General features: G+C 35.8%; 1 protein-coding gene across 4 annotated transcripts in view; it reads right to left on the reverse strand.

Annotated features, from left to right (window-relative positions):
- Positions 1-16,687, reverse strand: part of LOC125922781 (UDP-glucuronosyltransferase 2A1) — a 61,885-nt gene that overhangs the window by 38,685 nt on the left and 6,513 nt on the right. For 2 of the 4 annotated variants that reach the window (XM_049630570.1, XM_049630569.1), the window contains exon 2: positions 10,034-10,665. The exons of the other annotated variants lie outside the window; for them this stretch is intronic. In XM_049630570.1, the coding sequence (XP_049486527.1) occupies positions 10,034-10,665 (632 nt within the window). The remainder of the gene's footprint in view (positions 1-10,033; positions 10,666-16,687) is intronic. 4 annotated transcript variants of the gene reach the window in all.

The raw sequence follows: 16,687 nt of genomic DNA on the forward strand, positions 1-16,687 counted from the left end.
ATACACAAAAATAAACTCAAAATGGATGAAAGACTCAAAGGTGAGAGAGGAAACCATGAAAACCCTAGAGGAGAAAACAGGCAACAACCTCTTTGACCTCAGCTGCAGCAACTTCTTACTTGACACGTCTCTGAAGGCAAGGGAAATAAAAGCAAAAATGAACTATTGGGACCTCATCAAGATAAAACCTTCCGCACTGTAAACAGTCAACAAAACTAAAAGGCAATCGACAGAATGGTAGAAGATATTTGCAAATGACATATTGGATAAAGAGTTATAACCAAAATGTACAAAGAACATACCAAACTCAACACCCTAAAAACAAATAATCTGGTGAATAAATGGGCAAAAGACATGAATAGACACCTTTCCAAAGGAAATATCCATATGGCCAACAGACACATGAAAAGATGCTAAACATCTCTCATCATCAGGGAAATACAAATGAAAACCACATTGAGATACCAACTCACACTTGTCAGAGTGACCAAAATGAACAACTCAGGAAACAACAGATATTGGTGAGGATGCAGAGAAATGAGAACCCTCTTGCACTGTTGGTGGGAATGCAAACTGGTGGAATTGCTCTGGAAAACTGTGTAGAGGTTCCTCAAAAAATTAAAAATAATAAAAAAATAAAATAAAAAATAAAAAAATAAAAAAAATCCTATAACCCAGCAATAGCACTACTAGGAATTTATCCAAAGGATACAGGAGTGCTGATTCAGAGGGGCACATGTACCGACTGTTTATAGCAGCACTTTCAACAATAGCCAAATTATGGTAAGAGCCCAAATGTCCATCAACTGATGACTGGATAAGGAAGATGTGGTTTATATATATGATGGAATACTACTTGGCAATTGGAAAGAATGAAATTCTGCCATTTGCAGCAACATGGATAGAGCTGGAGGGTATTATGCTAACTGAAATGTCAGTCAGAGAAAGACAGATATCATATGTTTTCACTCATATGTGGAACTTGAGGAACTAATAGAAGACCATGGGGGATGGAAGGAGAAAAAATACTTTCAAACAGAGAAGGAGGCAAACCATAAGAGACTCTTAAATACAGAGAACAAACTGAAGGTTGATATGGGGACAAGGGAGAGGGGAAAGTGGGTGACAGGCATTGAGGAGGGCACTTGTGATGAGCACTGGCTGTTGTATGAAAGTGATGAATCACAGGAATCTACCCCTGAAGCCAAGAGCACACCGTATACACTGTATGTTAGCTAACTTGACAATAAATTATTATTAAAAATTTTTTTAATGTTTATTTATTTCTGAGACAGAGAGACGCAGAGGATGATTGGGGAAAGGGCAGAGAGAGAGGGAGACGCAGAATCCGAAGCAGGCTCCAGGCTATGAGCTGTCAGCACAGAGCCCGTTGCGGGGCTCAAACTCACAGACCGTGAGATCATGACCTGAGCTGAAGTCAGATGCTCAACCGACTGAGCCACCCAGGTGCCCTGACATTAAATTATATTAAAAAAAAAAAAAGACACACCAAAAAGCCAAAAAGAAAAAAAAAAGAGAGTGACTCTTAAAAGTTTTCATTAAACAAAAAAATTTTGTAACTGTGTATAGTGACAGATGTTAACTAGACTTATTGTGATTATTTTGCAATATATACAAATTTGGTTCATTACGTTTTATACCTGAAACTAATATAGTGTATGTTACTTACACCTGAATTTAAAATAAAAATAAAAATTAAAATTAAAAAAAAAAATTAAAAACTCTACAGAGCCAAAATTTGGTATATGGAATGTTCTTTCAAACCTTACAGCTGTTTTAAAAGAAACCTGACAGAGGTTTTCTCAAACTTGGCAGTAATTCTTAAAGTTTACCTGATATGACCCAAAAGCAAGTTGTGAAACTGAAAAAAATTTTTTTTTAATTTTGAATAGTAAAAAATACATTTTGGTCAACCATGCTAGACAATAGGTTGAAATACCCTTATTCTCTATAGAATATTGAATTATAAAATGTCATGTGAATAGGGCAAGCAAAGAATGTTCAGCCAAAAAAATTATGAAAAAGGGTTATAACGAAATGCCAGGAAGTAAATTTAAAAATGTGTTATTTTTCTGGGGCACCTGTGTAGCTCAGTACGTTAAGCATTTGACTCTTGGTTTCTGTTCAGGTCATGATCTCACAGTTTGTGGGTTTGAGCACAATGTCAGGCTCTGCCCTGAGAGTGTGGAGCCTGCTTGGAATTCTCTCTCTTCCTTTCTCTCTGCCCCTCCCCTGCTCGTGCTCTCTCTCTCTCTCCCTCTCTCAAAATAAATAAACTTAAAAAAATGAAAAATAAAAATGTGTTATTTTTCTGGATTTTGTGATGCTTATGGTATTTGTCAGCTTTTAAAAACTCAACATATTGAAGGGCAGCTGGGTGGTTAAGCCTCAGACTTTGGCTCAGGTCATGATCTCACGATTTGTGAGTCAGGGCCCCACATCGGGGCTCTGTGCTGACAGCTCGGAGCCTGGAGCCTGCTTCAGATTCAGTTTCCTTCTCTCTCTGTCCCTCTCCCACTCACTCTCTCTCTCTCTCTCTCTCTCAAAAATAAATAAACATTAGAAAAATTAAATAAAAAACCAAAACTCAATATGTTGTAATGGTTTCTTTTTTTAAAATTTTTTTATATTTATTTTTTTTGAGAAACAGAGCAAGACAAAGCGTGAGTGGGGGAGGGGCAGAGAGAGAAGGAGACACAGAATCTGAAGCAGGCTTCAGGCTCATCTGAGGCGGGCTCCAGGCTCATCTGAGGCGGGCTCCAAGCTCTGAGCAAGCAGTCAGCACGGAGCCTGATGTGGGGCTCAAACCCACAAACTGTGAGATCATGACCTCATGACCTGGGCCGAAGTCAGATGCTCAACCAACTGAGCCACCCAGGTGCCCCTGTTGTAATGGTTTCTTATGCTAAATGAATATTTCCATTAATAGTTTTAAAAATAATTTCACAGAGCAGTGAGAGTAAGCTGCTTATAAGAGTCCACTTGTATTACATTCACATAGGCCAAAGCAATGTAAATAGCTAAGACCAGAGTCAGAGTGGGAGATGACTCCATATGGGAATGCATTATAGGGAAAGCTGGAAAATCATAATAAAAAAGAACTTTAAAAAAGTAAAGAGAATAGATATAAAGAAGACACTTAAAAAGCTAGTTACCAGAACTCTAAGAAAATACATTTGACAACTTAAAGATGGGTAAGATTACCTACCATATTATCTATGTATCTACATATCCATGTATCTGTGTATCTATATATCTATGTGTCTATGTATCTATCTACTTATCTATCTATATCTATCTATCTATCTATCTATCTATCTAACTGTCATCTATCTATCCTATTTAACATTAGCCAAAATTGACGTAAGTAGAAAAAGAAATCTTCTAAATTTTAGGAAGTATAGGTATTGCCAAAGACTCCCCTGCAATAAATTCCCCAACCCAAGATATTTGACAGAAAATTATAAGAAACCCATAGCTAACATCATCCACAACGGTGAAAGGTCAAAAGTTTTTCCTCTAAAATCAGAAACAACGCAATGTTGCCCACTCTCAGCATTCCTATTCAACATAGTATTGGAAGTCCTAGTAAGACAGTCAGGCAAGAAAAAAGAAATAAAAGATATCTGAATTAGAAAAGAAATAGTGAAATTTTCTCTGCTTGAAGACGGCACCATTTTATATATAGAAAGTTTAAACGACTTCACCAAAAATCTGTTAGAATTAATAAATGAATTTAGTAAAGATGCAAGATACAAAGTCAACATACAAAAATCAGTTGTTTCTATACACTAACAACAAAATAACTGTAAAATTAATTAAAAATTATTTTTATCCCATTTGCAACAGCACCAAAAATAATAAAATACTTAGGAATAAATTTAACCAAGAAAGTAAAAAATTTGTACTCGGAAAATTTTATTATTTTTAAATTTAATTACAGTATAGTTAACATACAGTGTTCATCATGAGAAGTGTACTTTTAATTCCCCATCACCTATTTCATCTATCACTCCAGTCCCCACCAACTCTCCTCCGGTAACCATCAGTTTGTTCTTTATAGTTAAGAGTCTCTTTTCTTCTTGGTTTTGTTTTTTAAATTCCACATATAAGTGAAGTCATACAGTATTTGTCCTGCTCTAACTTATTTCACTTAGCATCATACCCTCTAGATCTGTCCAAATTGTTGCAAATGGCAAGATTTCGTTATTTTTCATGGCTGGAGAGTGTTCCACTGTGTATATGTATAGCACAACTTCTTTACCCATTCATCTATCAGTGGATACTTGGGTTGCTTCCATAATTTGGCTGTTATAAATAATGCTGCAATAAACATAGGGATGTATGTATTTTTTTGAATTAGTGTTTTCATATTCTTTGGGTAAATACCTAGTAGTGGAATTACTGGATCATATGGCAGTTCTACTTTTAATTTTTTGAGAAACCTCTATACTGTTTTCCACAGTGGCTATGACAGTTTGCATCTCATTAACAGTGCATAAGCTTTCCTTTTTGTCTTTATCCTTGTCAACACTTGTTTCTTGCGGTTTTGATTTTAGCCATTCTGACAGGTGTGAAGTGATACCTTACCTCACCTGGTTTTGATTTGCATTTGCCTGATGATGAGTGATGTTGCTTATCTTTTTAATGTGTCTGTTGATCATCTGTATGTCTTCTTTGGAGAAATGTCTGTTCATGTCTTCTGCCTAATTTTAATTGGATTGTTTGTTTTGGGGGGGGGTTTGAGTTAATATGAATTCTTTATAGATTTTGGATACTAACCCTTTATTGGATATATCATTTGCCAATATCTTCTCTCATTCTGTAGGTTGCCTTTTAGGTTTGTTGATGGTTTACTTCACTGCACAGAAGCTTTTTATTTTGATGTAGTTGTAATAGTTTTTTTTTTTTTCTTTTGTTTCTCTTCCCTGAGGAGACATATCTACAAAACTGTTTCTATGATTGATGTCAGAGAAATTGCTACCTGTGCTCTCTTCTAGGATTTTTGTGGTTTCAGGTTTCACATTTAGACCCTTAATTATACATGGAGAACTTTAAAACATTAATGAAAAAATTGAAGAAGACACGAATAAAGGGAAAGGTATCCTATGTTCAGGATTATAAAAGTGAATATGGTTAAAATGTACATACTACCCAAAGCAATCTACAGATACAAGCAAATTCTTATTAAGATTCCAATTCCATTTTTCCATTTTTTATAGAAATAGAAAAAGCCATCCTAAAATTTGTATAGAACCATAAAATACCCTGAATAGCCAGAGTAATCCCAAGAAAAAAGGATCAAAGTTGGAGGGATCACACTTCTTGTTGTTAAACTATATTTATAAGGTACAGTAATTAATATGATACTGATATAAAAACAGACACATAGACTAATAGATCAGAATTGAGAACTCAGAAATAAACCCATGCATCTATGGTTAACTAATATTTGACAGGGGAACCACAAATACTCAATAGAGATAAGATAATCTCTTAAGGAAAGGTAGCTGGGAAAACTGGATATTCATATGCAAATGAGTGAAATTGGATTCCTATCTTACATCACTCACAAAAATGGTAAAGACAAATATAAGACCTAAAACCATAAAACTCCTAGAAGAAAACAGAATCAAAGCTGCTTGATATTGGTCTTGGCAATTGTTTTATGGATAAGACTACCAAAGCACAAACAAAGGAAAAAATAAGTAGTACTGCATCAAACTCAAAAGCTTCTTCACGGCAAAAGAAATGAAATGAGGAAGCAACCTATGGAACAGGAGAAAATATTTGCAAACGACATATCTGATAAAGGGTTAATATTCAAAATATGTAAGGGACTCATACAACTCAATCCCAGAAAACCTCAAATAATCCACTTAAAAGTGGGAAGAGGAACTGAAGAGATATTTTTTCAAAGAAAACATAAAAATCACCAACAGATACATGAAAAGGTGTTCAACATCACTAATCATCAATAAATGCAAATCAAAACCACCATGAGGTATCATCTCACACTTGTTAAAATGGTTATTATCAAAAAGACAAGTGATGGGTGTTGGTGAGGATGTGGAGGAAAGGAAACCCTTGTGCACTGTTGGTGAGAATGTAAATTGGTGCAGCCACAGTGGAAAACAGTATGGAAGTTTCTCAAAAAGTTAAACGTGGAGGTACCATATGATCCAACAATTTCACTTCTGGGTTTATATATAAAGGAAATGAAATTACTGTCTTAAAAAGATATCTACACTCCCATGTTTACTGCAACGTTCTCATAATAGACAAGATATGGAAACCATCTAAGTGTCAGTACTGACAGTACAGTATGGTACTGACATGTAAAATAGGCTACATTGGCCAAATGGTGCCTAGATTAATACTGGGTTTCTGCTCTCTTGATATGTACTGTGCTTAGAAAGATGGAAACCAACTGGGAAACCAAAAGGTACAGACAAAATGGGGACATGCAGTTGCTGTACCTGTTTAGTTTTACTATAGCATTCAGCCCTCATCCTTCCTAGAGCTGTAGAAAAGGCCAGTCCCCAATCCTACTCACATTAGAGCTATCTACATGCCATACAGCAGATTTCTCAGAGGCTGGGGGGAGATCAAGCTCAGTACAATTTGAAGGTACTCTACAGAACACTTGGCTTGACCAAGATTTATTATCCATTCACTCCTGTATATGAATAGCAATGATTGTCATTTCTCAGATATGCCTGCTCCATTAGGCATTAGAAGCATATTTAAAATTGAATTGATGATGATTTTTATTTGCTTCATCTATAAAATTTAACATCACACTGATAAATAAAACAAGATTTTTAACCAATGTAGTTAGATATTTCCTTGTCACTGACTTGTTTCCTTCAATATAGATATTTGGGTATATTCTTTACCATGGTTAAATATGCTATTTTTCTCATCTGCTTTTCCCAGAGACCTAAAGAATAGTCATTTAGAAGTGAACTCCACAGAAATTTGAGGTTATTAAATCTCCTGTGTTCTCCTATGCTTGAGGATAATATGAAGTGCAAGGCACCTGCCCTATTTCAGTATCAGTTTACAGTTACCAGGTGTCCTGAATAAGAATGTAATTGCAAACAAAAGACAAATTGGATTATACCACTCCTCCTGATTTGAAATAAAATACCCAAGAGAGTTATTTGTTGTTCAAGTATGTTTAGTAACATGAGAAGTATAAAGGATATAGATAAATAAAATATTTAATTTCTCAGAATCTAGGATTTCTGAAACTATTATCCTGTGAAAACAAGAAGTCAAGAACATTGTGTTTTACAAAGGCTTTTCCATGTATTATATAACTTGTTATGTGTCCCTTTGAAAAGGGAGATTTAGTAAACTCCAGAGGCCATTTATTCTTCATACACACACACACACACACACACACACACACACACACATACACACACTACTCTACAAGCACAAAGCCCCATGGTAGTATAATTAGGGTTTTGTCATTGCAGAGTTCTTGTGCAGTTTGGTATAAACAATATTTAACATAAGTATAATTCTTTATAATTGACATAGCATATCCATATATATGGTGTCTAATGGTCATCCTAAAGAGTACAGTGAAATAATTACCCTCTTTTAAAGAGGCGGAAATGTTGTGACTCAGAGTTTAAGTCATTTGCCTGAAGATACATAGCAAATGGAACTTGAACTCAGAGCCTCATGACTTTCCAGGAACCGTCACCATGTTACTTTTTGTAATCCCCTTTTTTAAGGAATATAGACTGCTATCTCACCAATACCTGCAATAGTTGGTATGTGATACATATATGGGCAGGGGTAATTATTATAGAACACATTTAAAATGTCTTAGGAAATAATCAGATGAATAACATCTAAATTTAAATCAAAATATGTCTTTGAGGCATAAGAAATTTGGAATCCAGGAAAAGGAAAATATAATTAGGTGACATTATAATGAATATAAAAACACAACATTTTACTTTCAAAATTCTAATTACTGTATGTATCTTCAAAAGTCTATGTAAATCTAATTATCTTGCATATGTTTTATTTATATGTGTGATGTGTTTGATATTTTCTCTCTAGACCAATTCTATGAAGCAATTTAAAAGTTTAAGTGATGGAAAATTGGATGAAAAATATTCCAAAATCCAATAAAGAAAAAATATATACAAAATCTGTTTGTGAAAGGTAAGATTAAGGTCAAGTTACAGCAAGGATATTCCTGGTTCTATGACTTACCACAGATCTTTCCATCTACTTGTTCTTATCGATGTCTAAAATACTTTCCCTCAGGGGTACATGGGTGGCTCAGTGGGTTAAGCGCCTGACTCTTGATCTTGGCTCAGGTCATGCTTTCATGGTTCCTGAGTTCAGGCCCCATATAGGTATCTGTGCTGACAGCACTTGTGATTCTGTCTCTTTCTCTCTGCCAGCTCCCACCCCCTGCTCTCTCTCTCTCTCTGTCTTTCTTTCTGTCTCTCCCCCACTGGCACACATTCTCTCTTTCTCAAAATAAATAAATAAACTTAAAAAAAACCTAAAAAACAATTTTAATAAAATGCTTTTCGCCCAGGGATCCAATGGCGCTCACCCTCACTGCCCTCAAGTCTTCATTCAAATGTCACCTTTTGAGACCTTCCCTGACCACCGTATTTAAAAGTGTAACCTTCCTCCCAGAACTATTTATTCTTATTTTACTATACAGCATATATCACAGTCTAACATCTTATATTGTATTCATTTATTGTCTGTATCTTCTTACTGGGATGTAAGCTCCATGGGGGTAGAGATTTTGATCTGTTTTGCCAACTGTACTTAGAAAAGTGGCAGGTACTGGGTTGGTGTTCAAGAAATGCTCTTTTTTACACAATGAAAGCATGATAGAAGGAAGGAAGGAGGGGAGGGAGGGAAAGAAGAGAGGAAGGAGAAAGAAAGGAAAATAAAGAGTGAGAGAGAGGGAGCCTGAAAGGTATGTAAAAGGACAATATTTTGCATCTTATCTTCGTGAAAAAGTAGCATTGATATCATCAACAGTTAATTTCTGCTGTTAATTAATACTCCTGGTGCTACTGATAAATCTAGATAAAAAAAACATTCAGGAGAGAAGAAAATAGAAAAATGAAGGAGGGTTCATAAGTATCAGAAAGAGATCAGAAATATAAACAACCAACCAGAGCTGGCCTTGTTTACATTATTTTATTTGATCCTCCTAAGGGATCTGTGAGGCCATGAAACTTGAGGATTGCCAAAAGATACAGGGAAATTAAGTTGAAGCCATGCTAGTCTAAGCACCCAAAGGAGCCTAAGGATGGAGAGATAGAGAAGGGCAGGGTATAAAGTCAGGTTTCCAATCCCCAATGCTAGGCCTTTTATCAGGGTTGAACCTTTTTTTTTTAATGTTTATTTATTATTTTTGACAGACAGACAGAGTGTGACCCGGGTAGAGGCAGAGAAAGAGGGAGGCACAGAATCTGAACCAGGCTCCAGGCTCCGAGCTGTCAACACAGAGCCTGATGCGGGGCTCGAACTCACGAACCATGAGATCATGACCTGAGATGAAGTTGGATGCTCAACTGACTGAAACACTCAGGTGCCCCCCAGTCCTAGGCCTTTTAAAGTTTTCTGCAGACCTACAAAAGAATGAGCAGTGAAGAAGAGAAAGTAAATCATGTATACTTCAAAATATTGGGCAGGTATTTTTTAGCGGGGTTGCAGTTCATCCTAGTAAAGACACTTTCATTTATATAGGAAGATTGATTTACTCACTGGAAAACCACTACCTAAATAGGCACGAGATTATTTGCATTGAAACACTACATACATATTAATAACACCATTACATTTTTTACAAACTTATCCAAAAATAATGATCTTGTAGAGAGAATTATATTTATAATAACTATCTGTACTTCGCCTGGCATGTGCAGTGGAATAGAAACCTTTGTTGTATTACTGTCAAGATAAATAAGGTATCTGGAGTCATTAATAAGACAATATTTTAGAGACTTACCTAGAACTTTGCTGTAGTATGAATTCCATTCTCCCCAATAGGATTCAAATATGTAGTCTTGCAGAAGATAGGATATAGTATTTTTTACCCTCTCACCAAAGGTCATGTGGTCAGTGAGCTCTGACAAAGCTGCAGGAACATAGGAGGCAGGTGCGGGGATTTTCCCACAGTGTCTCTCCACTGTTGAGGCTGGAGAGAACCTCAGTGTGTACACAAATGGAATTCCTAATTTCAGAGCAACCAGGTCCCCACAGACAGTTACTGGGTCTGCTAACAATACATCAAAACCACCTTCCTGAAGTCTTGCCAGTAACTTGGTGTTGTTTAATACTCCATCACAGATTTGTATATTCATTCGAAAAGCAGCATCTAGAAATTTTCCTAGTTCTTTGTAGAAAGTCCAGAGAGTGAGAGGAGTTGGTCTGTGGTCTATCCACAGCATTATCATGTGTTCAATTAAGGAGTCTATATTGCTGCTCTTATAGGAGATAGGTATCACTTCAAAATTCACAGGAGAATCAGGATTGGAGTTGATGAATAGAGTTGCTGATGAAGCCAGTACAGTCACATTGTGATTTCTTTGGATCAGCTCTTCTAGAATGAGCTCAATATTTAACCAATGGCTACCATCCGTTGGCCAAATTAGCACATTTCCATTAAGAACAATTTTAGTCAAAGTCAAAATAAAAACCAGCAGCTGGATAAACTTCTTAGACATGGGGATATCCACAACAAAAACCATCCTACTGTAGATCTTTTAATATAAAAAGAAATTTTCAAAGTATATTTAGGCATATTTTTCAAATAAAATAATATTTAATGTGATGGCTACACTCATTCATAGGTCAATTGATCTATAGATTAAAAGGAAAAAGATATAATTCAAACCTTTATATGCATTAATATGATTATTCTGACAACAGAAATGATATTTTAAATGATATTTCAAATCCTATTTTAAAGGAAAAGAAGTCAAGTTATAAGCCTGGTATCTGTGTACTCTGTGATAATAACTATAAAATGTGTCTTCAATTTAATAAACCTTTTCCCAAATTAGGTTAACAAAAAATATTAGTTCTTATTGCTAAAGCCATTTACTCAGAACTTATGGTATCTTCAAATTAGATGTCCTTTATTACAAGGCATATTTTTAGTCTTTACTTTTTACTTATTTATTTTTGAGAAAGAGCAAGAGAGCAAGCAGGGGGAGGGGCAGAGACAGAGGGAGAGAGAGAATCCCAAGCAGGCTCCACACCATCAATTCAGAGCCTGATTTGGGGCTTGAACTCACAAACCGTGAGATTATAAACTGAGCCAAAATCAAGAGCCAGACCCTTTACTGACTGCGCCACTCAGGAGCAGCTAATATTTATTTATTTATTTATTTATTTATTTATTTATTCTTTAGAGAGAGAAAAATCACGAGTAGGGGAGGGGCAGAAAGAGAGGGAGAAAGGATCCGAAGCAGACCCCATGCTAACAGCAGAGAGTCTGATGTGAGGCTTAAATTCATGAACCAAACCCTGAGATCATGACCTGAGCCAAAGTCCAATGCTTCACTGACTGAGCCATGCAGGCCACCCATATCACAAGGCATTTTTACATACATTGTCTAATTCAGTCCTTCATGGAACCTGTGAGGCACAAATGATTTGCTCCATTTCATACATAGTGAAATTAATACTGAGTTGCATACCCAAAAGCATATGACAAAATAGGGCAATTTGGGCCATCATCATACCATCATTTGAGAAATTGCTGGAGATCTACAGTATTATGCCTCATCTTTGAAAGTGTTAGAAGCTTTGGGAATGCACAATGACCAGCCTTATGATCACTTCCCCATGGCTCATATTTAGGAAAAAAATTAAAAACAACCTTCATCTAGAAGAGGTTTCTTGGACATTTCAAGATGTTTTAGATTAATTGGGTTATAGAATAAATTACTACACATTTGATAGAGGAGAGTTTTCTTCTCTGATAAAGCATATTTACAATCATCTCCTTGGTGCAGGGAATTTTTCACTTTCTTCCATATGGCATCTTCACACCAAATCAGGAGGATAGGGCCTGGCACCAGAAGGAACAACATGCTTTTTCACTTGGAGCTGTGTAGTAGCTTAAAATATGTGGACACTAGCATTCAATAGCCCCAGATTTAAAAACTTCTTTTACAAGCATTGTGACCCTGGAAAACTACCTAGACCCTTTCAGCCTTGGTTTTCTCATGCATAAATGAGAGATAATGATATTCATTTGTTATATTACTTTGTGGATTAGCAATAATACCTGCAAAGTTGTCTTATAAACTGCTTGGTTCAATGCAATATTTGGTAATATTCATAGTTTAATAAATTTACCTAAAGATTGATCAGGAAACCAATGGATTAGCTACGGAATGACCAGCTAGACATAGATAAAATGATATCTATCAGTTGAGATTCTTACTAAATGCCAAACTGAAGGAGGGCAGCTATATCATGGTTCTATTTGAAAAATTAAAATTATTAGAGGTTTCTATTAAAAAGAGAAAATAAGAACAATAAAGTGATTAAAAGGATAGAAAGCAGGAATTGAGAGTGGAAATAAAGTGGTTTGCTTTTTTTTCATGCTCTGTTGCCTCTGAATTGACTAATTACAGGCCTTTGAGTAACAAAAAGACCAGAAAGACAGAGAAAGGGAAAGAGAGGTGAGGGAAGTGATGCTTTTAGAATTATTGTGCTTGTATACTTTTAAGAGTCAGCCTCAATTTCAATATTATGTCTTTAAATTTTTTTGATGTTTATTTATTTATTTATTTATTTATTTATTATGAGACAGAGAGAGAGAGAGAGAGAGAGAGAGAGAGAGTATGAGCAGGGGAGGGGCAGAGAGAGAGTGGGAGAGACAGAATCCCAAGAAGGCTTCTCCCTGTGAGTGCAAAGCCTGACTTGGGGCTTGAACCTATGAACCATGAGATCATGACCTGAGCCTAAATCAGTTGGACGTTTAACCGACTGAGCCACCCTGACACCCCTGTACTTTTAAAATTTATTAGATTTTGAAACACAACAGCAAAGGAGAGTATGAGTAATCCTGGAGACCATTAAAATTGACCTAGTAGAAAGAATTTGAAGTGTCCTCATAAATCTGTGCTATCACAACCTTCCAATAAATAGGACACAAAACACAGCAATGTACAAGGCATAATCAAAAGTTTATCTATAAAATACTTAGATATGTCTAATTATGGACGTCCGGATAAATAGAATATAATAAGTAATTAAGGATTATTCATTAACAATAGTTATATTAGCACTTAAAGCTTATCAAAATATATGCCTGAATCAAATACATGTAGGCAGCCCTAAATCACCCTGAATAAAAAACAAGGAGAGTCCAAGGAGTCAATTTGTCAGTGTTAAACAGTGGCCTTTCCAGGACAATAACATAATTATCTAATTATTGAAGAACAATAGCATATAATAGAATTTATTAATAGCTAATATATATGCTTTTTGATATAAAATTATACTTTGATGTTACAGTGTTTAATTTCACAGGTGTTGGTAGAGATGTCTGTTATACTTATCCTCTGGTTTCCTGTATGCCCAAAATATATCATAGTTGCAAATTCAAAAATTTAAAAAGATAAAAAATAAATTATGTTTGGGGACAGATGTAGGTATAACCTTAGATTTAAATTTCCATCAATGGGAAAAATAACAACTCTTGCCAAATATGCCTGGTTTCATGACAAAAATGAAGTTCAGTGATTTAAAATTATCACGTTTGTTTGCTAATAGGTAATCTGAATAAAGTTTGGGTAAGAGCATAGTGGATTGTCATTCTGCAGAGAGCATGGGTCCAGTTTGTCCAACTCCATCATTTTATATGTAAGAAAACAGATCAAGAAAGGTTTAAGTAATCTCAAAGTCACATTGCTAGTAAGTGGCAGAATAGATGAACACATGAGTATTCCACTTCCCAGCCCAGTATTCTTTCTTTTTTTATTCTACTTTTAATTAATTAATTAATTAATTAATTTGATGTTTATTTATGTTTGAAAGAGATACAGAGCACAAGTGGGGGGTCCAGAAAGAGAGGGAGACACAGAATCAAAAGCAGGCCCCAGGATCTGAGCTGTCAGCACAGAGACCGATGCAGGGCTCGAACTCATGAACCGTGAGATCATGACCTAAGCCGAAGTCAGATGCTTAACAGACTGAGTCACCCAGGAGACCCCTTATTCTACTTTTTAAAATGTGAGATATAATTTATAACAGCAAAAATTAGAAAAACATATTTTGTAGTGGTGAATATTTGATAATATGACATCTTAAACATAAAGAGTCCAGAAAATGATATTTTTAAATATGTTTCTGAAACATGAACATATGAGTAGGTATGAGTGAAAACTAAGTCAGCCAGAGAAAGTTTGCACCAATTAGCATATAATCCTTGTGCTTTGAATCAAGTTCTCATTTTCATTCTGCTTATTTTGAAAGGAAGTATTCCAAATGGTGATAAAATAAACAGAAAGTTCTCTCAATCTTATTTGATAAAATTTGTGTTTTTAAAGAGAGAAGTGCAGGCCCCAAATGAAGCCATGCTAAGGTTCCACATCAGTAAACAAAGATTTAATATCTAATCTAATTGCAGTTTCAATCCTCAGTTTGAAACCTTTAACCAGCCAAGCTGGAATATCCGGGTAAACCTCAGGAAGTAATCTGCTGAACTTTCTGTTCCCCTTAGGAAGGCAACTTTGCCTAAAACACTGCATTCTTTGGTAATAATTCTCCCCAACCAGTCCTGTTTCAACCTTTCCTTTTCTATAGCTCTACAGAGCTCCCCTCTACTTACTAGATGGGATGCTGTCCAATCCCTGAACCATTTAATAAATCCAATTAGATATTCAAATTTACTCAGTTGAATTTGTGTTGTTTAACAGTGTATATAACACTTGTTGGAGAATATCATCCGTATAAAATTAAATTAAGATTCAAATTCTTTAAAATATGTATAATACTACCAGTTTGAGTTGAGAATCCTTAAAATAACATTTTTGTATTCAAGTTCTTTCTTACAATTTTTTTTCCCCCCAATTACATGCCCTGGCTTGAAGGTTTCCTCTTCCTGTGTGTGCTCACTGAGTATTATAATGAATGGGTAGAATTTAATTGTACTAATTCATTTCTCATGGATTTGGAGATGGTCCCAAAGGCCATAAAAGCCTGGAGACCATCCTCCATACTGATATGGAGAACAAAGGCAGAAGAAATTTAGAACAAATTAAATTTCCTTACAACTTACAGCTGAAGTACTTAGGACTAACAGAGTGACCTTCCTCCAGAAACTCAACTGCCCTGATGTTAATACTTTGCTAAAAGCAAAAGGCAAACAACTTAACATTATCCTGACCTCCAGGACCCTGTAAGTCTCCTTTTACATATAAAAATTACTTTGGAAGATTCCTTTATCTTGAGGCCCTCAAGATATATGTTAGTAATCAACTTCCAAGCATATGGTCCCCTGATGTACAACTAAAGGGTCTCATGACTAAAGTTTTACTAGATGGTAATAAATGACCTTTGCCTAACAACAGCTAGCCCCATCAAGGTCCTGGAAACCTTGCTTCATAAATTCCTTAGAGACTTTTGCTATCCTTAACTCCCTCCCAGCTTGAAAGTATATAATCAGCCACTCCTCACAACCCCAGTGCAGCTCTTTCTGCCCACGGGTCCTGTCCCTGTGCCTTAATAAAACCACCAAAGATGCTCCAAAAATTCATTTCTGAGCATTTGCTCTTAACCCCAACATTTTCCCATCAATACTATTTTAAAAAACTGAGTAATCAACTCCTTAGTGATGTTAGAGTTTTAGCTTCACATTAGAGTTTCCTTTTTTTTTTTTTTTTTTTTTTTGAGTACCTTGTTTGGTATTTAGTTAAACCTTTTGAAAGTGTTCAATTAGATTACTTTTTCCCCCCTTTGTTTTGTTGTATATAAACTGAGTATCTTTCTAGAACTTTCCTTTTAGCTCAGTGTCTTGCATCAAATGCTTCACGACTTTCTTGATTGTAACCTCAGGCAAGTTATTCAGCCTCCTCATTACAAAGTGGTGGAGAATGATGGTGCCTATTTCCTATCGTTATGAGGATTAAGTGAAAAAAAAATGCATGTAAATTATTCAGAATGGCATCCATGCTCAATAAGTGTTAGCTATTTATGATAATGTAAGGAGAAAATCTTACTTTAAGAATTACCAATTCAGTGGCGCCTGGGTGGCTCAGTCAGCTAAGCAACCGACTTTAGCTCAGGTCATGATCTCACGGTCCCTGGGTTTGAGCCCCGTGTCGGGCTCTGTGCTGACAGCTCAGAGCCTGGAGCCTGCTTCAGATTCAGTGTCTCCCTCTCTCTCTGCCCCTCCCCCGCTTGTGCTCTGTCTTTCAAATAAATAAACATTAAAAAAAATTTACATAAAAAATAAAAAAGAATTACCAATTTAACCAGATCTCATCACCTAGACCCACCTCCTCTCTTCCACTTCTCAGGTAATGCTCTCCTGGGGCACCTGAGCTTTGGTGCAGGTTTTCCTGTGTCAGTCATGCTCAGTCTGAGGCCCATCACAAATGATATGGTTAACAATGTATTCAGTACCAAAGTTCACAAAGGG

This window comes from Panthera uncia, chromosome B1 (assembly GCF_023721935.1).
Source record: "Panthera uncia isolate 11264 chromosome B1, Puncia_PCG_1.0, whole genome shotgun sequence".
NCBI lineage: Eukaryota > Metazoa > Chordata > Mammalia > Carnivora > Felidae > Panthera > Panthera uncia.